Raw genomic sequence first — 23501 nt, 5'->3', positions numbered from 1 at the left:
TTTGGAATGTTGTATTGTCAATCTTTTAATTTATTTGAAAAAGTTTTGTGGCATTTAGTTTTCTCTTTCAATATGCATTCCCTACAGAGGGTCTTCCCAAAGACTTCATTGACTCACTAGAGAGAGTAGAAGATGGTGATAGGTACAAGGTGACTTTGATGTACCCACACTACTTTCCATTGATGAAGAAATGCTCCGTAGAGGAAACGAGGCGCAAGATGGAGTTCGCCTTCAACTCTCGTTGCAAAGAGGTGGCTTTCTGCTTTATCCTGGATAATAATGGTGATATTAGAGGACTAGTGATAAGGGAGCAATCTCTCCAAAAACAGCAACCTGTAAGCAGAATGGAGACTTCACATCTGTAGCATCAGTTTTGGACACATTGTTCTTCCTTCAGGTGTTATCAAGAAAAGACCAGCTTAAAAGGGTAATGTGTAATGTTTATGACTTGTAATATAGATACCAGGAAGTATAGTGAAGCAGAATGCCTCGTATGCTTAAAACAGAAATCATGAATGACGGCATTATTTTTTTTTCCCATCAAATTGATTCAATATGTAATCACACTTTGGTACAAGATCAAACATGGTAGGACATTTACTTTGGCTTTGCATTGGTTGAAATATATTTGATTTGCCACTCAAAATCTGTATTGTTCACATCAAAGGAGAACTCTCGATTGCTGGAGAAGCTCATCTCACTGCGCGCTCGACAAGCTGCTATCTTGGGCTTCGACTCGCATGCCGACTTTATTTTGGACATGACTATGGCCAAAAAAACCAGCACAGTGGCAAATTTCCTTGGTGAGTTATCCTCAAGAGGTTACAATTTTTTTTTTCACTCTTGCAAAATTCATGGTTGTATATTGGAAGAAAGTGATAATCGAGTTCACGTAATGTTAATAAATAGGCTGTAATATTCGAAAAATCCATTAAAAAAGTTTATTCGTGTTCAAACAATGAAGCACAACATTACATTTTGTGATGTTATTATTTAAATTAGGTTTTAATGAGGACAAAACTTGGTACACCTGAGTTTTTGGTATTTTGTGTGATCTGTCTTTGCTGTAGGTGATACTAATGCATAGTCAGTTGTGTATTGCCTTTACTGCTAAAACAGCCCCAAACCATTATAATTTCACAGTGGGTCTTGCATTAATTTCTTTGACCAGTCATTCTTCTCATGCAGCATGTGTTTTGGTACTTATTGGCTGAAAAGTTTTATTTTTGTTTCATGAGACGACATACTTATTCTTCCAGAATTATGGCAGCCAGGCTCGTACTTCGAGTTCATTTAATTGCATCACTCCAAACCTCACCATACTTGACTGACTCGTACACCAATGAATAACTTCATAAACATTGCTGATAGCTTTTAAAGTCAAAATTGAATCGGTTCTTGCCTACCTTTCTGACATCTGACGTAGGTGATATGAGCAAGTCATCCCACAATAAAACTGAAAAACACAATTTATTTTATTTTTTAAAAAATACCTTGCTCGGATTGACACCATGGAAACCAAGACCTTCAAGACCTTCAAGACCTAACCCCGACCTAACCATCCCCCCCCCCCACTTGCTGGTATTCTGTGTCAGAGTGGCAACCCATCCAGAATTGTGTCCAATAGGCAAGGAGACTGCTTCGGCAGCACCAACACTCTGCACAGAGTTTGGTCTCAATGGATGGATATTCCTTCCCAATTTTCTTATGAACAAAAATCAACACAAACAGAACGAAAAACATTTTAAGAAAAATATAAAAACATAGAGGGATGAAATCTCAAAAATACAACCAAACTCGGGAGGAATGACATTACAATACGATGCCACAATTCGACACCACAATCCTGTTATGGTTTAGCATCACAATATATTTTGACATTTTACTTGTGTTGTGGGATTGTGATTGAACAGTGTCAAAAGATATCATGTATATCACAAATGCATCCACGATGTAAATCGGCAACTTGCTTAATACACATATTTAAAAGGAAATAATGACGGATGTTTTCTTTCATAATCTCGTGAGATTTCCGGAACTGCTCGGACAAAGACCTTCATAATGGCATCGGCTTTCTGGTCCCTGGTTGTTATTTAAGAGAAAATTGTAGGAAACAGATCATTGCCTCAATCACTCTCAAAGATTAAAAATAAAAAATACAAAACCTCCAATTTTTGAAGCAAAAACATGCTGACTGCCGATGTGCATATATAATACCGCATCATGCTTATGTTTTTTTTTTGTCACTGAGCAACACAAAACGCCCAAAAATGATAAAGTGAAAGCGTTTTTTTGGAATTTTTTACAAATTCATGAAAAGTAAATGGTGGAAAAATGTCTTGCATCAATAAGTATTCAACCCCTTTGCTATGACCCTCCATAATCCAAATTGGAGCTGAGGTGCATCCAATTTCCTTTGATCATCCTTGTAGATATCTTTACAACTTGATTGGGGTCCACCTGTGGCCAATTCAATCGATTGGACATGTTTTAGAAAGAAACACACCTTTCTACATAAGGTCCCACAGTTGACAGTGTATGTCAGAGCAGAAACTCTCCCATGTAGTCCAAGGAACTGTCCATATAATTCTGAGGAGACATCGATCTGTTGAAGGGTATAAAACAATTTCCAGAGTGTTTAAAGTTTCCAAGAGCACAGTGAGCTCGTTCATTAGGAAATGGAAAGAACATGGAACCAGCCAGACTCTTCCTCGAGCTGGTCGTCTGACCAAGCCCAGCAACTGGGCAAGACGGACCTTGGTCAGGGAGGTGACAACCCAATGACTACTCTGACAGAACTGCAGAGTTCCTTGGCTGAGATGGGAGCACCGGAAGGGCAACAATTTCTGCAGCACTTTACAAATTTAGGCTTTTTGGGAGAGTGGCCAGGTGGAAGCTGCTCCTGAGAAAAAGCACAGGACAGACAGCACGCCTGGAGTTTGCAAAAGGGCACGTGAAAGACTGAGAGCATGAGGAAAAAATTCTGTGGTCTGATGAGATGAAAATTGAACTCTTTGGCCTGAATGCAAAGCGCCACATCTTGTGGAAACTGAGCACAGCTTATCGCACATCTAATACCATCCTGACCGTGAAACATGGTGGTGGCAGCATCATGTTATGGGGATGCTTTTCAGCAGCAGGGACTGCGACATTTGTAAGGATAGATGGAACAATGAATGGAGGAAAACACAGGCAAATCCTTGAGGAGAACCTGCTTCAGAGTGCAAAAGACTTTAGACTGCGGCAAAGATTTACACTCCAACAGGACAATGACCCCAAGCATACAACCAAAGCAACACTGGAAAGGCTTCAGAACAAGAATGAGAAAATCCTTGAGTGGCCCAGCCAAAGCCCAGACATGAATGCCATTGAGATTTTGGGGAAACGCTGGAAGATTGCTCTTCACTGACACTCCCCATCCAACTTGACGGAGCTTGAGAAAATCTGCAAGGAAGAATGGGAGAAAATCTCCAAATCCAGATGTGCAAAGCTGATACAGACATACCCCAGAAGACTCAAAGCTGTAATTGCTGCCAAAGGCTCTTCTCCCAAAGTATTGACTCGGAGGGGTTGAATACTTATTGATGCAAGACATTTCAGCTTCTCTTCGTTTTGTTTTTTCATAATTTGTAAAAATTTTGAAAAAAACGTTCTCCCCCCCCCCCTCATTATGGGGTATTTTATGTTGATCGGTGACAAAACAAAATCTCAATTTAATCCATTTTAAATTCAGGCTCTAACACAACAAAATGTGAAAAAGTCAAGGGGTGTGAATACTTTCTGATGGATTCCAATTCCACTTACCGAAGCATGAGACAAATACTGTGGCCTTCATAAGACCCGTGACGCCCATCAGTTCCAAACTATTGATATTTGATGATCCTTTTAACGGTCTCTTTGGTCGTTCTACACTGAAGGGGAGGGCATGGTGAGTGTGAATATGACAGCTCCAAAGATGTCTTTGGCTCCACATCGCATCAAGAAGGTGGCTGTATGACTTTTTTTTTCAGGGGAAAATTGATGTTGGAGTCAGGCCAGCTGTTCAACCAATGTGTGTAAAGGAATGTTACACATGGATCCATCCATGATAATAACATGGACGGATGAACTTGTGTATTATTTTATTGAGACGATAATAGTATCTCGAAAGTTTTATTAATTGGTGTTCTCCTTTTCTCATAATAAAGCTTTGTTGAAAATTTTATGGGAAAACGTTTTTGCCCTGGACACGCGCGCACACATACACACACACACACACACACACACACACACACACACACACACACACACACACACACACACACACACACACACACACACACACACACACACACCTCCCACTGCGCAGGTGGATGGGCTAATAATATGGACTAGCCGAAACCCCGTCACAGACGGATTCCGTTCCATGAGCCCAATATGACAACCAGTGGCAGCTCTCGTAAGAACCGGATCCCAGTCGATGTACTCCATGGCCTTACCTGATGAGACCAACAAAACGTCCTTGTACACGACATTTTTGGTGTACACTACTCCTTGTGAAGAAGTCCCCTGATTTGTGCACGTGTCTACTTTGACGTACAAACACCGTGTCAAAACCTCTCAGGTCACAGTACCGAGAAAAACGTGACGCGACCGCAAGGAGGAGCACAAAATTGGTGCTTCAGTATTAATATATAGATGCTTCAGAGTTGAAGGTTGACTATTGCCACTATGTGCGATGCACTCTTACAGGTACGCAGTTTCTTTCAGTCCAGGTCACAGTACCGAGAAAAACGTGATGCTCAGCATTCGTTGGTATAAGTTATCTATAAGTTATCGAAACGTTCTGTGTACGTTACTAATACGTTATGCATACGTCCCACTCGTTATGAATACGCCCAAAACTGAAAAAAAAACATCAATAGTTCAGCGTATGCCAGCGTTTTACATACATTTTGATATGTTGCCATACGCTGGCTAAATCGTCAAGGTGTGACAGGGCCCGAAGGGCTGTGCAAAGTTTTCTCCACCACTGTACATTGAAGACCCCCCTTTTTAATACAGCTTACTTTGCATACTTAAACTTATGGCTCTCACCGATGATCATTGAGCTATGTAAATATTTCACCTTTGCAGCATACCGTCATGAAGACCTGCAGATAAGGACTTTTAAATCTAGCAAGAATGTAAAATGAGTTGCAATCCCATCACTGATGCAGTTACGTCTTCCTATCCATGTTACATAACGAAAGTTTGTCGGCCATTTTTAGTGCTTACTTTTTCGACGTTGTAGCCATGGTTGTAAATGTTCTTGTTTTTTCTTAAACTTTTATGGAGAGAGTACCTTGCTTTTAAACTTAATTTGTTTATTGGATGTTTCATTTTAACTTGAACATGGAAATTAATTTATTTTCAGCTATTATCTCAACATGCACTTGATCTGTTAAAACATATGGTTGTAGTTCTGAAATAAGTGTTTCTTTTTTTTGTCATCCTTTCTTCACCAAACCAAGATACTGTTGTATAATTTGAAATAAATTAAAAGCACCCACATTGACTAATTGACTCAGGCATGCTAAGACCGAGCTCCTTTTATGTTGTCGCGTCGAAGTATCCGTTAACACAGAATTCCTTTGTGCTGGGACCTAACTTCCTGACAGATGGTTCAAGCGGTCTTTTAAGGCACTGCATTCAATATTACTTTACTTTTACCTTTCCCCAAGGTCACCCAAATGAGCCAAAATGGCTGAAAATCGCTTTTTTACCTTTTAAAGGATTTATTTTTTATAAAGCAAAGCACAGGGAAGAGGGTCGACAAGACGCTATAATAACGGAACAAACCAAGCACATCAAGAGACACAAAAAGGGGAATGGGATACGCACTCTGATATACTACGTAGAAATTAAAGCTCAATTCTTAACCCACTGGGTGCCAACAGATCACACTTTCACAACAAACAATGATGCAAGTGGGACTTCCTTTTTCTTTCTGATGCACTCGTGTGGGTGCAGTTCAACAACGGTGTCCGCTTTGAAGACCAGGTGCACGACGAGAGCCAGTTGAAATGGTTTCCAGACAATGTCAAAATTGGCCATGAGCAGAGCCAGCAATGGGTAGGCCAGGCCTTCAACAAGGCCATGTGATCCCCTTTTGTCCTTTGCACATGAGCCCCTCTTGGTCCAGTCCTGGTGGACTCTCCAGTCTCGACTCTTGTGTGCACCCTCAGTCTCTTTGGACTCCTTCATCTCCTGCCCTCACGTGCTCACAATCCTCAGTTCTCTCTCGTCGACTCTTTTTAGTCTCCTGTTCGAAGCTCGTGCACACTGTTGGTCAGGAGGTCTTCTCTCCTCTCTCCTCTCTCCTCTCTCCTCTCTCCTCTCTCCTCTCTCCTCTCTCCTCTCTCGCTCACTCTGGTCTCACTGACTCTTGCCCTCACAAGCCTTTCCTTGTTCTCCCATCGTCCTCTCATGTGGAGCTTCCCTCTTGGGTCCTGCCCATGGGAGCGGTCCTAATGAAAATAGTAGTACACCTTTTCTTCTCAGCTCTACAGCTCACTGCGCCACCATGGCTGGCACACACGGGCCAGAGATCATAATCGGCATAGATGTACACGTGTGCCTCTCTGATGGGAAGTCCATGCCGAGCCCTGCCCACAAGAGGTATTTACGCATACATAATTAATCTGCCTACCCTGCCTATAATTTACATACGCTGCCTTCTCAGTGTCACGTGTAACAACTTGCTCTCATAGATCCCTGTTACATGACAATATAACCTACTCGAAACACACAGACCATACTACGCTTACCACAGTCAAGCTATGGATCTCTCCCCCCCCCCTCCACGTAACATAATATTAGATGTGCATTAGCAGGTATGAAATTAAATTTATTACATGCTGTTATTCTGCGGATTGGTTTGCAGACGGATTGTCGGGAAAGTTGCAGGCACTTGGTGAGGCTGAACGGGCTGAGATGCTCCACCTCAAGCGGGAAGAGTTAAAAAAAACTGGGCAAACTTTTGATGGAGTCCTGCATGCCTGGGATCTTCGTTATTATGCCAATCAGGTGGAGATAACTCATTATGCTGTGGACCACAATGTTCTCCAGCAATACTTTCCACTGGAGGTGAGATGTTCCAATAAGCTTTTGTTCCAGTGCCTTCCATATCGTTACCTCTCCCACCAAAGGTGGAGGGAGGTTGTTTTCACCCCTGTCTGTCTGTCTGTGAACAAAATATCTCAAAAAGTTGCGGACGGATTCTGAAGAAATTTTGTGGAGAGTTTGGGTATGTGACAACGACAAAATGATTAGATTTTGGTGAAGATCTGAGAATTTCAAAAAGTGATTCTTCACCATTGAGTGATGGGGGTCTAAAATGATGTACAGCATGATATTTCAAGAAGTTGGCTGGATTCTGGCAAAACTGGGTGGATGAGTTTGTTCGGTGACAACAAGCTCATTAAATTTTAGTTCAGGTCCGAATCCAGATCAGGCCTATCAGTGGAATATGAAATGTAAACTAATCAGCCTGTCGGAGGTATGCACTCCACTGATTGCCCTTCTAGTATTGCCTGTTATTTTCATGGCATCATGGGTTAGACCGTGAGAACAATCAGTATATGTGCTGGAAATTTGCATTTTCAACATGTGTATTGTATACATGGCTGAGGCTCGCAGAAGAGTTGGAGCACAGAACAGGACAGATAAAACGTATAGTTGAAAGTGTGGAAGGGGGGGGGGGCGATCTCTGTGGCAGCTGTCCTTCCATTTGAGGAAGGACAGAGCTGCCATTAAGAGCGTAGAACAATTGGATTTATCCGGGGTCCAGCTGGACTACGCTATGAGAAGCGATAAAGAGACAGGACTTTTTACATGAGAAAGGAGGCGAGATGATCTGATGGAGATATTTAACATAATGATGGGTACAGACAAAACATGCAAATTCAGCAGAATGGATTCTTCTTGCGTATGGCAGCTTAGATGCCGGGGTAGCTATCATTTCTTGGAAGAGAAAAATTTAAAAGCGATTTTAAAGTGCAAAATGTGCAAAGTTATAAATAACAAATATATATTTACATGTTATGTACAGTGTTATCTCGATTAACCGCCGCCATCGCTTTCCGCATGGAAATCAGGGTTTCCCCATTTTCCATAATGCATTTTTCAATTACGATCTGCCACCGCCATCCGCCAACGTTTTCCCAGTACATAAGTACTTATAACAATGAAAAACACCCTCGTTTATCCGCCAGCGCTAACAGCCAGCGATCGCCTGTACTTCGCCACATCACAAATATTGTGCAATCATCTAAAAATAACCTTAGTCATCATTGTTCAATATGGACAGTTCTATTGTATTTTTGGTCGGCCTTTCCATTTCACCAGTAATTTGACGAATGTGTTCAGTGGTAATCAAAACACTTGTACAGATTGTAATTTACGATCTTCAGTTCCTTATCATGGCATGAGCAAATGATATGCACAATAACTATGAGCCCATGACTTTGAGCTCTGTTTTTTTTTTAAACATGTCTGCAGAAACAAATACAGTACGTACATGTGAATAGGCCTGTGTCTGGCGTACATGTAGTTTATATATTATATATTTTTTTATCCATTTCTTATCCCTTAATCCAAACAGGATGGAATAGAAGGTAAAATAAACTCGAAAGACTGTTGAAACGCGCCCCCAATAGATCAATTCTGGCACACGTGGATGCCTGTGTAGAGGCACGGACAGACTGTGACATTGATATCGGATATCTGAATCCCTTCTAGCAACCCCCCTCGCATAACCGCCACGTACGACCGTGTCTCAGCGCTGGCGGTTGAACGAGGTTTCACTGTATATTGTTACGGATTTCAGAATCTGGTCTGATGAATGTATCCACACATCCAGGTCCTCAGACAGTTATTTCCTTAAATGCATGTTCAGATTAACCCCATGTCTAATGGGATCTTAAATGTGATGCGTTGAGAAGGGTAAAGGATCGATCCCCTCTCTTATGGGAAGCTTTTTTTTTACGACAGACGTTTACACACATTTTTTTCATGAGCTCTGAAGCCTGCCCTCATTTTTCCTCATCAACATTCTTTCGCGAGCTCTGACGCCCGCCTTTTTTGAGAGCGCACAGGTGGTCATGGTAACCATGCACCAGTGGGGCGAGGTGAGGGGGGGGGGACTGACCTGCGGAGACGGCCCTGAGATATAAAAACGAGCGAGAGGTATGTTCTGAGGAGAAAAGAGGAGAGAAAAAGTGTGAAGAGAAAAGCGAAAGAGGAAATATAAAAAGTGAAAGGAGAGAGGAAAAAGCAAAGGGTGAGAGAAGCCAGCAAGAAGTGGGTGTCTGACCAGCACCAACAACGAGACAATTCGTCCTTCCCAGTGCTTGGGCAAGTGAGCGTGTGGTGCACGTGTGGGTGTCTGACCAGCACCAACGAGACAATTCGTCCTTCCCAGTGCTTGGGCAAGTGAGCGTGTGGTGCGCGTGTGGGTGTCTGACCAGCACCAACAACGACAAAATTCGTCCTTCCCAGTGCTTGGGCAAGCGAGCGTGTGGTGCACGTGTGGGTGTCTGACCAGCGCCAACAACGAGACAATTCGTCCTTCCCAGTGCTTGGGCAAGTGAGTGTGTGGTGCACGTGTTGGTGTGAGCAGCGCCGCCAACAAGTGAGGCACGGGTCGATCACCAACAACACCAGGGTCGAAATCCGCGACGGATGATCTCAGTGCCTTCCAGACTTCGACGGGCATTCTAGGCTGCCCCGCGAGAGGGTGCACGGCAAAGCTGGGTGCTGGCGACCGACGTGACACGCACGCACGCATTCCAGGACGTTTTCGCTTCACGGACGACTTTCTCGTGAGCGAGATGATTCTTCCCCCACCCCTTCCCCTGAATGATCTGCTGGGTACCCCTGTCTGTGTTTATCTGTAAGCAAGTCCACCCCTGAGAAGCATCTGCTCTGTCTCTTTCCTGGCATTTTGATTGATTTTGCTTTGAAATTCGTTCTTTATTTACCTCAGGAAATAAAAAATTTATTTTATTTATTTTATTATTAATAAATTATTTGTCGATTTCCAACCTGTCCGTGTTTGTCCTTTCCTTCCATTGGTCGAGCATTGTCCGAACCTTGATAGACTGGGAGGTAATTATCACAGATTTGATCAAAAATCATCGGCACTTACCAACAGTTAAAACACTCGGCAGCCCTAATTAAAATCTAATCGAGATAACATTGGTGCTTTGCCGAGGGCGCGCTCCCCGCTCAGGTAACCACGTGACCTTTAGTTAAATGGAATAATTAGACGGTGGACACTGGAACTCGTGGTTGACTGGGTGGCGTTCGTGGTTCTAAAACAACCCACCGTACCACAACGTTAATTGCGAGCAGTGGTCCCAGGTCCGGCTCTACCGAGGACAACCGGGGCTTAATCCGCTGAGTGACAAGCTGGTGTTTCGGTACCCGTGACCGCAACAATGTAATTATGTATGTATATGTATATGTATATGTGTGTGTGTGTGTGTGTGTGTGTGTGTATATGTGTGTGTGTGTGTGTGTGTGTGTGTGTGTGTATATATATATATATATATATATATATATATATATATATATATATATATATATATATATATATATATATATATATATATATAATAACAATTAGCGAGACATTGAAAGTACACACCCCCATGACAAATAAATACATAACAATCCTCCAGCACGTGACATTGCTGGGGGCACCTTCAGCGCCTGGCGATGCTGCCTTACAGCACATAGTCGGAATTGGGAGGGAGCGGTGTACAATAATCGATTGATTAATTGCAGAATTTAAATAAATCATTAATTTCTTAATTAAAACACTTGTATTGAAAGTCCTGAAAAGGTAAATGGTATTCAGTATTCATTTATTTTATAACAAAATGCTGTCCCAACTGAAAATAATCTTCCCAGCAATGGATGTTCAGGTGAAATAAAAAATAAAAAACAAAAATTTCCCCAAATATCACTTTTATTTGCACAGTTTTTTTTGTTATTATTTGGACAGGATCACCCCCAAAATGCACACTTTAACATTAGTTTTTCAATATTTTATGAGGGGAGAATGCCCCAGACCAACCCCCCCCCCCCATCTCAAAAATTCTGCATTTTCACCAATGACACACAGGGGTGGTAATATATATATATATATATATATATATATATATATATATATATATATATATATATATATATATATATATTTGTGTCACACAGGAGAAGGATCTGGGTGTGGTAATGGATGTGGGAGATAAGCAGGCAGCACAGTGCCAGGCAGCTATAGGTAAAGCAAAGAGGGTTTTAGGCTGTATTCGGAGGGGATCATTTTTAAATCAAAAGAGGTGGTGTTAACATTGTACAGGAATTTAGTGAGGGCCACATCTAGAATATTATGTGCAGTTTTGGTCACCACAATTCAGGAAGGACATCGATGCCATAGAGGGGGTTCAGCTACGAGATTGATTCCGGGCCTAGCTCGACTTAGCTATGAGGAGCGGCTGAAGGAGACAAGGCTTTATTCACTTAAAAGAAGGTGGTTTCGAGGACATATGATAGAGGAGATATGATAAGTGCAGATGAATTGTTCAACAGGGTCGACGGTGATACGACCAGGGGCCATAGCCTGAGAGTAAAGAAGAGGAGAGTTAAGATGGTAGCAAGGCAGGGGACTTTTACAGAGTCGTTAATGCATGACATGACCTCCCTGGAAAGGTAGTGGCAGCAGAAACAGTGGATAAGTTTAAATTAGAATTAGATGGGTAACCTGGAAATTATGGAGATAGAGGGGTATGTGGATGTTGGCAGGACTTTTAGGTCGTTTGAGCATTGATGGGTGATTGTGTGCCTGTGTACGAAGTGCTGTTGTTGGGGGTCTTGTCAAGGGGTGTTGTGTGGTTGATGTATGTTTTTAACCAAGCCCATGCCCCCTCCTCGGAGGGGAAGAAGAAAAAGCAGAAGAAGAACAAAATGCAAAAACGACAAAAACTTTAAAAATATATAATTTTTAAAATTAATTTTCATTTTTTGTTTTTGCATTTTCTTCCTTGAATCTTGTGTGGATAAATTATGATGGTGTTCGTGCAAGCATGATGGGCTGAATGGCCTCCACCTGTTATATTTCCTTGTAATGATAATGACTCGACCCATCACAGCTGATCATTAATGTTACAAGAAAAACAAAGATAACTTTTGGGGGGGGGGAGGCAGGGAGTGGGTGTTCCCTTAACCTTCAGATGATTAGAATTGAACCCTGAAATGTTTTTTTTCTATTTATTTAAAGCAATCTAATTGCAGTTATGTTTCTCTATTTTTGTCAGTGTCTGTAATGACTTAGCATTGTTTACCCATTAATATTATTGAAATACAAATAATTTCTTATAACGGTGTCGCGTTTGCTCCTTCGTTTGTTGGACGGAATGAGCCATTCAATGAATCAGACAGCATGACCGAAATATGAGACTTTAGAAAACTGATAGGTGCATAAAATACAATAACTGGTAATAATGACACAAAAGAGCTGTATTTGGTGTCAAAAAAACATTTTTATATATATATATATATATATATATATATATATATATATATATATATATATATATTGTTCACAATTGTGAGTATAACTGTGAGATGACAACAATTTACCAATGCAATGTCTATGTGACGAAGATGAAATCAATCATTCGCTGCACCCTCAATTCATGACCTGAGAACTTGTACTATAAGCCTGCACAGAGTTATTGATAAGTGCATGTAGAACAAACAAATGTGCGCCGCTACACTGAACATGTTAAAAACAGCCCACCGTGTGGTTGCAGACAAGTGTTCCTCGGCACCATTAACTGCAATATGTTTGACGAGGAAAAATGTGATGCAGACTTGTACCACAGCTATAAATCTATCGATGTATTACTAAAACTCTCATCTTGTGTGTGTATGTATATATGTATATATATATATATATATATGTGTATGTATATATATATATGTATATATGTATATATATATATATATATATGTATATATATATATATATATATATATATATATATATATATATATATGTATCCATCCATCCACTGGGACCATACTCTGTGCAGAGCGTTGGTGCTGCCGAAGCAGTCTCCTTGGCTATTGGGCACAATCCTGGACGGGTCGCCACTCCGACACAGGATACCAGCATACTGGCACTCATTTTGCCGACCTTGGAAGGATGACAGGCAGAGTCAACCCCACCTGGTATTAATTCAACAGCCGAGTGGGATTTGAACTCAGGATACTCGGTTCCTAAGCCCACCACCCTAACCATTAAGCCAACACCAGGCATATATATGTGTATATATATATGTATATATATATATATATATATATATATATATATATATATATATATATATATATATATATATATATATATATATATATATATATATATATATATATATATATATACACATACACATACACACACACACACACACACACACACACACACACACACACACACACACACACACACACACACACACACGAGGTGTGTTCAAAAAGTATCCAACCTTAATTTTTCGTGCGTAAACAAATGAAGCTCGGAAGGCGTGGTTTGGTGCACGTATGTGGGTGATCCTAATTCGTATGCATGAATATTTTCCCGCCTGCAGAAGCTGTCAATCGCCGACAGACCGCCGATGAGTGAGGAAGTGTAAGTGAGCACCGTCGGATTTTCGTTTTTGACAAAATGACGGATCACTGTGGTCTCATCGCCAGTGATCACTGTGTTGAAGAAGTTGGGATCGCTGTTCACAGTCTCCAGCATGTCCTGTGCGATCTCCAAACGGAGTTGCTTCTGCTCGATCGTTTGCAGCTTTGGCACGAACTTCGCTGAGATTCTCCTTAAGCCCAAATCCTCAGTCACAAAAGAATGAACGGATCCAATGCTGACGCCCGCCTCGTCTGCAAGTTCTCTGATCGTGATTTGACGATCCTGCATCAGCAGGGTCCTCACTTGGTCAATGACGATCTCATTTTGGGATGTTGAGGGCCTACCAGAACGTGCTTCACTTTCCACTGATGTGCGACCATCTTTGAAGCTGTTGTACCACTCTTTTATATGTGTGGTGCCCATTGCTTCGTTCCCAAAGACCTGTTGAATCTTGCGGATCGTTTCCACTTGGGAATCGCCAAGCTTTACAGGAAATTTGATGCAGTAGCGTTGTTCAAGTTTTTCCGTCATTTTGTCAAAAACGAAAATCCGACGGCACTCACTTACACTTCCTCACTCATCGGTGGTCTGTCGGCGACCGACAGCTTCTGCGGGCGGGAAAATATTCACGCATACGAATTAGGATCGCCCACATACGTGCACCAAACCACGCCTCCCTAGCTTCATTTGTTTACGCACGAAAAATTAAGGTTGGATACTTTTTGAACACACCTCCTATATATTACTAAAACTTTCATCTTATGTATATGTATATATATATATATATATATATATATATATATATATATATATATATATATATATATATATATATATATATATATATATATTACTAAAACTCTCATCTTGTATATATGTATGTATGTATGTTCCCGAAATACAGCCAAAACGGTACACGGTTGCACAAAAATTTTAGTGCCACCTTACTCACCATTTGCCTGCGGTGTGCTATTCAAGTTTGTTCAAATCTGGCAATGAAAAAAATTAATAAAAAATCAATTCCCGATTCAGTCAAGTACTCTTCGGGAGTATTTGGTCAATACAAACAACCTCAGCGGTATAGTTTGCTGGAACTATCTTTTATTTTTCTTGAGATGATTTTTTTCATCAACTGCTGTCACAACGGGAACCCAACGGGTTCACGGGTCATCTCGTCTATATATTACTAAAACTCTCTTCTTGTATGTATGTTCCCAAAATACAGCCAAAACGGTACACGACAGCGCAAAAAAATTAGGGCCACCTGACTCAGCATTCACCTGTGGTGTGCAGTATAAAGTTTCGTTCAAATCGGACAATGAATGAAATTATTTAAAAATCAATTCCTGATTCAGTGAAGTTTTGGTATGACGATCCATAAAGCGCGAGGACAAACCATGGAGAATGTGTTGAGATACCTTGAGAAACGGGTTGGCTGAACGATGACTCCTGAGGTAAAATGCTCAAATTTTCTTCAAGTTAAAGTTTGACCAGTAAATAATATTAAAATTTTGTTCGCTGGAGCTATCATTTATTTTTCTTGATACGATTTTTTTCATCAATCGCTGTCATTGGGAACCTAACGGGTTCACGGGTCGTCTACTACACTTTATGATTGAGGGAATTTGTGTAGAAACTGTGATTTTGTTTCCTTCAGATACATGCAGGACTATCCAAAGCAAATAAGACAACATTATTTACAATATATTCTGGATAATCAAAATAATAATGCAAGTAATTTTTGCACACTTTTGTGATGAAAAATAAAGGGAGGGGGAATTGCATTGTGGTTTGCTTATGATATTTTACAAGTGTTTGTTATTACATTCGGTAAGAATAGAGGATTGTTTTGCGAAATCAACCGTCAATATTGAATATGCACGTGGTTAGTTGTACGCCATTATATTGGATCCTGGTGTTGAGAACGAAATGCAATTTCTGACAATTTACTGCCATCAGAATCCAAAATATTAAAATAAATAATCAGATATTTAAATATTGTTTCATTATTTCAGTTGGTCTCATAATTATGGCCATTTGGCACGAATAGCAGGTGTTTTGTATCATCATCAGTGGAGTTATTGAATTTAGGGGGAACTCAAAAAAGTCTCGAAAAACGCAAGTGCCATAATTGGTAGAATATGTCATCGTTTGAGAGTGCACACCTCAAAGTGATCATACACAAGAGGTTGAAACAGTCTAATATCTCTAGTCTAAAATAGTGTCTAAAAAGGTTGAAGTGCTCTCAGGCTCTCAATGGTCAAGTGTCCAAGCGCTCTAATCTGTCTGAAGGGTGTAAGGGGTCTATATGATGTAAAGGTATCATGGGTCTCGAGGGACTTCAGGGATGTAAAGGTCTGAAGGTTCCCGGGTTGAAATGGTGAAAGGATCTAAAGGTGTGGAAAGGATTTTAAAGGTAAAAGGGGTCTTTGGAGTCTGAAAGGGTCTTTTGAGTCTGAAGGGGCTTTGAGCTTTCAATGGATCTGAAGGGGCTTTGAGGTGTTAAAGGGTGTTTAGGATCTTTGTGGACATAGGGGTCTTTTGGGTTTTGGGGATCTTAAGGGTCTTCAGAGGTCCAAGGGGGTCTCATCAGTCAAAAGGGTCAAAAAGTTTAAAAGGTACATTCCAATAGTATGTAATTAATAGACAAGGCTGAGGAAGGAGGAGGTGTCGGGGATCCAAGGAGGCGTAAGGGGGTGAGGAGGAGTAGGGGAAGGGAAGGCAGCATGAAGGGAGGGGAAAAAAGCGTCAGGGGAGGGGGAGGGGAGGATCCGTCCGGACAAAACCACCGTCCGGATACATATGGAGATAACCACCATTCAGGCATAACGACCGTCCAGATATGTTTGGATAGAGATAGATGTGGGAGGATGCTGCACTGTTTTCGGAGGGGGTGGAGCAAGGATGGGACAAAGAGAAAGAGGAGTGAGGGTAGGGGAGTTAGCAGAGAGAATATGTTGTGCTTTAATATGGATACAAACAAACACGACATAATAGTGACTGAAGCTTTTCGTGCTGTACTCTTCAGGGTAAAAATCGCAGCAAATGATGGAGGAAGTGAAGGCGCGTGCTTTATACGCAGTCTCAATAAGGTAGACGCTGATTGGTTCAACCGTATTGACATCACGGTTAATCCAAACGCCCATTGGTCGGTTCATCATCTTCACCTCGAGCTCCCATTGACTGGAGCATAGTTCGTCGATGATTGACGTTTGCAACCACATCCTGGAGAGAGGGGGGATGGGTTTCCCCTAAGGTCCCTTCACCATTTGTTACCATACTTTCCTTGATCTTTCCATGCTGAAAGAGACACAGAGATCGTACAAATTCCTTTTGACGACATAATAATGGATCAGTGGTAAGGATGAAGGTTGCTTCCAACATACATAAATGAAATGAGCTCTGACCTCGGCTCAATATCCTGAACATATCTGCATTGTACTGGTCTGCCCAGATAGGGTTGGCAACCAGGTGCTGTGCAATGGCAGATGAAGCAGATACAGTGGCCGGTGGTTGCTGGATATTTCTACATGCTCGCACTGGTTGTGTTCCAACCCTCACAATCTTTCTTCAAATCGCCAAGGGGACGTGTTTGATCCGATCAGCCAATCTTAGTGTTGTGCGGCCCACGTACCGAGCTTCACATCGGCACTTAAACTCATAAATAACATTGCTGGTTTGTGAGGTGGGTAGCACATCCTTGTTGACTGATGTCAGCAAACGGTGAGAGGTAAAGATTACTCGGGGATGCACAGTCAGAAATGTGTTGGACACAATTTGTTTGATTTGTACTTCAAACCTTCGTGATGATTGCCCTTTCCAGGGCATCCTGATATAGACTGGACATTTGCCTGGACCAATCTTCTGATCTCTTGTCATGTTTGGAAACTTGTGTATGTATCTCTTAACTATATGCTCAGGATAACCATTTTCACCAAGTATATTCATGATTTTGTCAATTTCAGCAGGAAGATCACAAGGTGAACAAATCCTCTGTGCTCTGTTAACCAGGATATTGATCAAGGCAATTTTGTTTCTCGTGGAGCTGTAGGAGTCCCAGCGAGTATACTGTCCTGTAAAAGTCGGCTTCCGGTAGACGGATGTTGTAAAAACCGAGGTTGGATCTATCAACCAACACGTCCAAAAACGGTAATGTATTTGACGATTCCAGCTCCTTGGTAAACTTCAGCGCTGGATGGAGAGTGTTGAGCCATGCCTGGAAATCGTCACATGCCGTCCGAGACTCAAACAAAGCAAAAATATCATCAACATACCGACAGTATATGATGGGGGAATCGACCCCTTGCTGACCAGTAAGTTTCTGCATTTTGTGAGGGCGAACAAAGATATTTGCAAGAGCTGGGCCTAATGGAGAACCCATGGCCACACCGTCCGTTTGAACATGCATCATGTTGTTAAAACTGAATTCCACCTCCCTTGTTGCTGTGTTCATTAATTCCACGAAGACGTGTTCTGAGATCATCGGTTGTTCCAGATCGGTGTGATAGAGCAATTGTGCGCATATCTCGATCGTCTCCATCAATGGTACATTCGTGAACAAACTTTTAATATCAAAGGATGCCATGATGTTGTCCTCACTTGTCGGTGTTTTAGCTCTAATTGATTCTGCAAATGTGAAGGAATCCTTCACCACGAAATGAGAAAGTGAATCCAATACTGGTTGCAGTACCTCTCCCAACCACTTAGCAAGTTCATGTTGTGCCGATCGCACCATGGACAGTGTTGGTCTTCGCGGGATATTCTCCTTGTGAATCTTCAGCAGGCCGTACAATTTTGGACGTTGGGCTCCAACAGGTTTAATTCTGTCGTACACCTCCTTTGATAGTTCTCCACGTTTGAGAAGCTGCAACAGTCGTTTGACGATCTGACCTTCCACCTGAGGCATGCGATCATGTTCCGTTACACCGCCCAGAAATTTAAATTTGGTTTCGTCTTTCAGGATGTCCATCATCTTGTCGATGTAATCAATCTTATTCATGATTACCACTCCGGTGCCTTTATCCGGTTTACAGATGTGAATGGCAGCATTCCTCCTCAATCTTTGCATTGCCAAGAGAACATCCCTTTGCATGTGAAAATCCGCGATGTCATTCGGGATTCCACAGTACGCATGCGCGAGGTCCGATAGTCTAGCCCTAAGCACCTGGTCTGCTTTGTTTGATACAGCCTGATGTGTTGATCGTTGAGAATGCAGGAGTTCAAACTCGGCAAAAATGTCTTCCCTCTTGATATTCTGGTTGGGAATGCCGAAGTTAAAACTGTGCGCCAACGCGAACCTTTCCATGTCATAATATGAGTGAGGAAAGAAAAAAAAATATTTTGAGTGCTTTGTCATTAATTATGGCCTGTTCCTTTTCAAGATCTACCAAACTTGCATTCTTTAGAGCTTGCGTAGAGAACATACTCTTATATGGATCAAAGATATGGACCATGAAGAAGGCCCTGCAGGACCGGCTCGATGGCACATATACTCGGCTTCTTATGAGAGTTCAGAACATCAGCTGGCAGGAACACAGAACAAAAGCAGAGATCTACGGAGACATACCACCCATTTCTACCATTTTCGCTCGTCGCAGAACACAAGTTACTGGTCACTGTTTCCGCGCCAAAGACCAAATTATATCTGACGTGATCTTCTTGAGATTGCCTTGCCCAACCAGAGGAAGAAGGCCACTGAACTACATCAACTGCATAGCAAGTGATATCCAGCATGACATCGCGGACATGCAGACACTGATGATGGACAGAGACTCATGGCGCGGCATTGTGAACTCTATCTCGGATGCGTCCGCTGAGTAGTGAGTAGTAGTAGTGGCCTGTTCCAACTCGAGGCATTGTTGAGCAGGCTGAACAAAATGGCGAATTAAGACCCCAGCGTGGGAGAGCAAGGTGATCTGGTATGCATGGAGGTGCCCGAGGATCGCCTGATGAAGGATGTAATTAAATAGGGGTGTTTTACTTAACACAAACACCCAATTTTCACTCATGCACTTCCTTGGATTCATTTGGTATGCATGCAAAGTTTCAGGCTGCTCGGTTTCATGATTTTGGATTTATAGAGGCAATACACTGACAAACATACTGACATTTATTATTACTTGCATATACCCATGCTCCGCACGGACTTGAATGGGTGGCAAAAGGTGGATGAGGAATAATAGTTGATGTTATGGGAAGCTGGGGAGGGTGTCATTTGGGATGTGATGCGCGATGGTTACTTGTTCTTGGTTTTCTAAAGGACCTCCCTGTAGATGGCATTTTGGATGAGTGTCTCGTTGCTGAATCATCATTGTGAGGAATTATTGTCCACTTTGATAGATATATAGGCGTAACCTCTTGCACGTGAAAATGCAACACATAGTTGGCCATGGGAGAACACAGGTGCTGGGAGGTATTTTCCGAGTTTGTCAAATGTTTGGCCCTGGGATTTGTTTATGGTCATCGAGTATGCGAGTGACTGGAAATTACATCCTCTGCAGTGTGACTGGAAGGTTGGCATCTGATGGGGCACGTTTAACATGATATAGGCCTAGTCCGAGACTGAACAGGAGCAGTGGAGGGTGACCGAGAATCAGAATGCAAATTTCAATGAACGGCACTTTTTGGCGCACATCCGATGATCGAACACCGCTGGACGCTTTAATTTGAAGATCACACATGCAAGACACAAACACAGGTAACGATGACGGTTGAGAAATGTAAAATTACGCGCAGACGTTAACAGAAATAATATATTTTTTAAATAAATCTTAACTTTAAATACAATGTTTCTTGTTACCTTTTTTTGTATCAAATTCACCATCTGAGGTAGTCAGCATGTGCAGAAGAGGGTTTTACATTGCAGACGCTGTTTTCTAGGAGTGGCATTACGCCTCTCGGTGATGACGGTCTGTCGACGACAGACGTAATGACGTCAGCGAATGACAAATTATTATATGTTGATGCTGCTAACGTATAGTGCCTTTTATCAATTTTAAGTGTTTTACCATTATTTCACACTTCAACAGTTTACTTGTTCTTCGCTACTTTCCTGATTTTCATGTGTCTCTCGGCAAAGAACTTTGCTTAGCCCGTTTCACTTAACACTCAATGGCATGTCTGTCTAGGTTGTCACTCAGGGCCTTATGGAAATCTATCAAGAACTGCTCGGCCTGCGCTTCGAGCTGCAAGACGATGCTAAAGCCTGGCATGAGGAAGTCAACCTTTATCGTGTCTTGGATTCAGCCTCAGGCGATACACTTGGCTACTTCTACCTCGATCTGCACCCACGGTCAGGCTCTGTAATACATTTGCATTTGTTTTATTTTCTTAGCTTATCTGGAATTTAAATTCCTCCTGACTGGTAATAGCAACGTTCCTCTCCTGACTGGTAATAGCAACGTTCCTCTCAAGACTGGTAATAGCAACGTTCCTCTCCTGACTGGTAATAGCAACGTTCCTCTCCTGACTGGTAATAGCAACGTTCCTCTCCTGACTGGTAACAGGAATTGCAAGGCTCGTTCTGGTCACATGACTTCAGGTATGTCAAAATGGCCGACTTCGTAAATTCCTTCCAAAATCTTCTCTTGATCCACCAGTCAGAATGCGACCAAATTTGATGAACATTTGGACACGGTTCTGATGTTAAAATGCCGAAGTCACACCGATCACATGACCGGAAGTGTCAAAATGGCCGACTTGGTCAATTTCGGGGAAAATTGTGTAAATTACTTCAAAAATATTCTTCTCCAGACCCACCAGACAGAATGCTACCAAATTTGGGTAACAACATTGTGGCACAATGCTCATGTTAAATTGTGGTGGCCATGCTGATCACTTGACCGGAAGTGTCAAAATGGCGGTCCTGCAAATTCCTTCCAAAATCTTCTTCTGATTCACCAGTCAGAATGCTACAAAATTTGGATTACAAAATTAGGCCATAGGGATGTTAAATTGCTGGAAATGCTGATCACATGACAGGAAGTGTGTCAAAATGGTAGACTTTTTAAATGTTTGGGAAAATCATGTAAAATCCTTCAAAAACATTCCTCTCCAGACCCACTCGTCAGAATGCTACCAAATTTCGTTGACAACTTTAGGCCAGGGCCCAGATAAGCTTCAGGTCCAGTGGTCCTGTTTTTGTTTTATTATTGAATTTTATCATGTACAAATGTACTGTTCACCAAGTATACTTATGCGGTTCCAACAAGACTATAATTGAGTTAAAATCGGAAGAGTTTGGACTTGCTTAGAATAAACAGATAGGTCTTGTCGTAGGTTGAAGATGGTCTACTTATCTGTTGGGCCTCATTTTTTCACTCTGTGGGCTAGTGTATATTTTGTGCACAGAAGTCGATGGAATAATCATGTGCTCGGTTCCTTAGATGAAAGAATCATTCAATAAACGTTTTTTTTTTCATTAAACATCTAAAGTTGTCCTTATGGACTTTGTTAAATGTCAATTGGTTAACACTGTGGTCATCTTCCTTTAATGTTTTTTTTTTTTGTAAGTTTTTGCCTCTGTTTCACTCTTTATTCTCTTTCCACAGTGAAGGTAAATATGGCCATGCAGCTTGCTTCGGCCTTCAGCCAGGCTGCCTTTTGCCCGACGGGCGACGTCAGGTTGCTGTATCTGCCATGTTGGCTAATTTCACGCGGCCCACTGCCTCAGCTCCAGCCCAACTGCAGCACGATGAAGTTGAAACATACTTCCATGAGTTTGGTCATGTGATGCATCAAATCTGTGCTCAGGTATGCAGACAGCTTCCTACTCTGGTAAGATTTTTCATCCTTTCACTTAATCATTATCTCTTCCTGCTATGCCACTCACTTTGTCTTGTGTCTCCGATAACCACCCTGCTTCCTTTGTCATCCAAATTTGCACTAACTTCTACTCTGCTATGTCTTTTGGTCTTCAAACTTGCAACTTATGCTGGATTACACAGGCGCAACTCATGTGAAATTGTGGCTGCACACATTTTATTGCAGTGTTCTTGCGGTTCTTGCATTGTTCACTTTTCCCTACATTCTCTCTGCAGGCAGACTTTGCCAAGTTTTCTGGGATAAATGTGGAGCGTGATTTTGTAGAAGCGCCATCACAAATGCTGGAGAACTGGGTGTGGGAACGTGCACCACTGATACGCATGTCACAGCATTACCGTGATGGTCATTCCATCCCAAATGAACTCTTGGACAAGCTCCTGGCTTCACGTCTCGCCAACATTGGTACCCAATCACTGTGCTCCCTGTTTCTTGCTGTTTGGCTTTCTTTTTATCAGTGTTTTTTTTTTTTTGAATGGAGGGGGAGGGGGGCTTGAGGGTGGTATTTTATTCTTTATTTCAACTGTATAGTCAAGCTGAAGAGAACTTCTGGTCAATATACAGGAGAGAGACAGACAGACAGACAGTGGTAGTTGTGGTAGGGGAGTTAACAGAGAATTGCACACACACACACACACACACACACACACACACACACACACACACACACACACACACACACACACACACACACACACACGGCGTGTGACAGGCGGAGAAACATTTGACTCTGTAATTGAGAAAGCACGTTAATATGGCGAATGGCTCAGAAATTGGGTGTTATCAAATGTATTTGGCTTTGAAACACACAAAGAGAAAGCACACAGAGTCATATAAAATAACTAATTGCCTTAGAAACAGTCACGAGGACAAAAGGAAACATGATCGCTTGTATGTTGCTGAGGTTAAAAATTAAAACCTCCAAGATACGGGATGAAACTTTCCACCACCACGCTCGCGTAAC

General features: G+C 41.8%; 1 protein-coding gene across 2 annotated transcripts in view; it reads left to right on the top strand.

Annotated features, from left to right (window-relative positions):
* Positions 1 to 23501, top strand: part of LOC147032859 (thimet oligopeptidase-like) — a 74524-nt gene that overhangs the window by 20031 nt on the left and 30992 nt on the right. For both annotated transcript variants that reach the window (XM_085870798.1, XM_085870797.1), the window contains exons 5-10: positions 88 to 251; positions 668 to 803; positions 6905 to 7107; positions 20845 to 21008; positions 22267 to 22468; positions 22756 to 22942. In XM_085870798.1, coding sequence (XP_085726924.1) covers positions 88 to 251; positions 668 to 803; positions 6905 to 7107; positions 20845 to 21008; positions 22267 to 22468; positions 22756 to 22942 — 1056 coding nt within the window. The remainder of the gene's footprint in view (positions 1 to 87; positions 252 to 667; positions 804 to 6904; positions 7108 to 20844; positions 21009 to 22266; positions 22469 to 22755; positions 22943 to 23501) is intronic.

This window comes from Eptatretus burgeri, chromosome 2 (genome assembly GCF_056783735.1).
Source record: "Eptatretus burgeri isolate ZD-2024b chromosome 2, Ebu_testis_v1, whole genome shotgun sequence".
In the NCBI taxonomy this organism is placed as follows: Eukaryota; Metazoa; Chordata; class Myxini; order Myxiniformes; family Myxinidae; genus Eptatretus; species Eptatretus burgeri.
The sequence above is the reverse complement of the archived record's forward strand: the minus strand, read 5'-3'. Positions and strand labels throughout refer to the sequence as shown.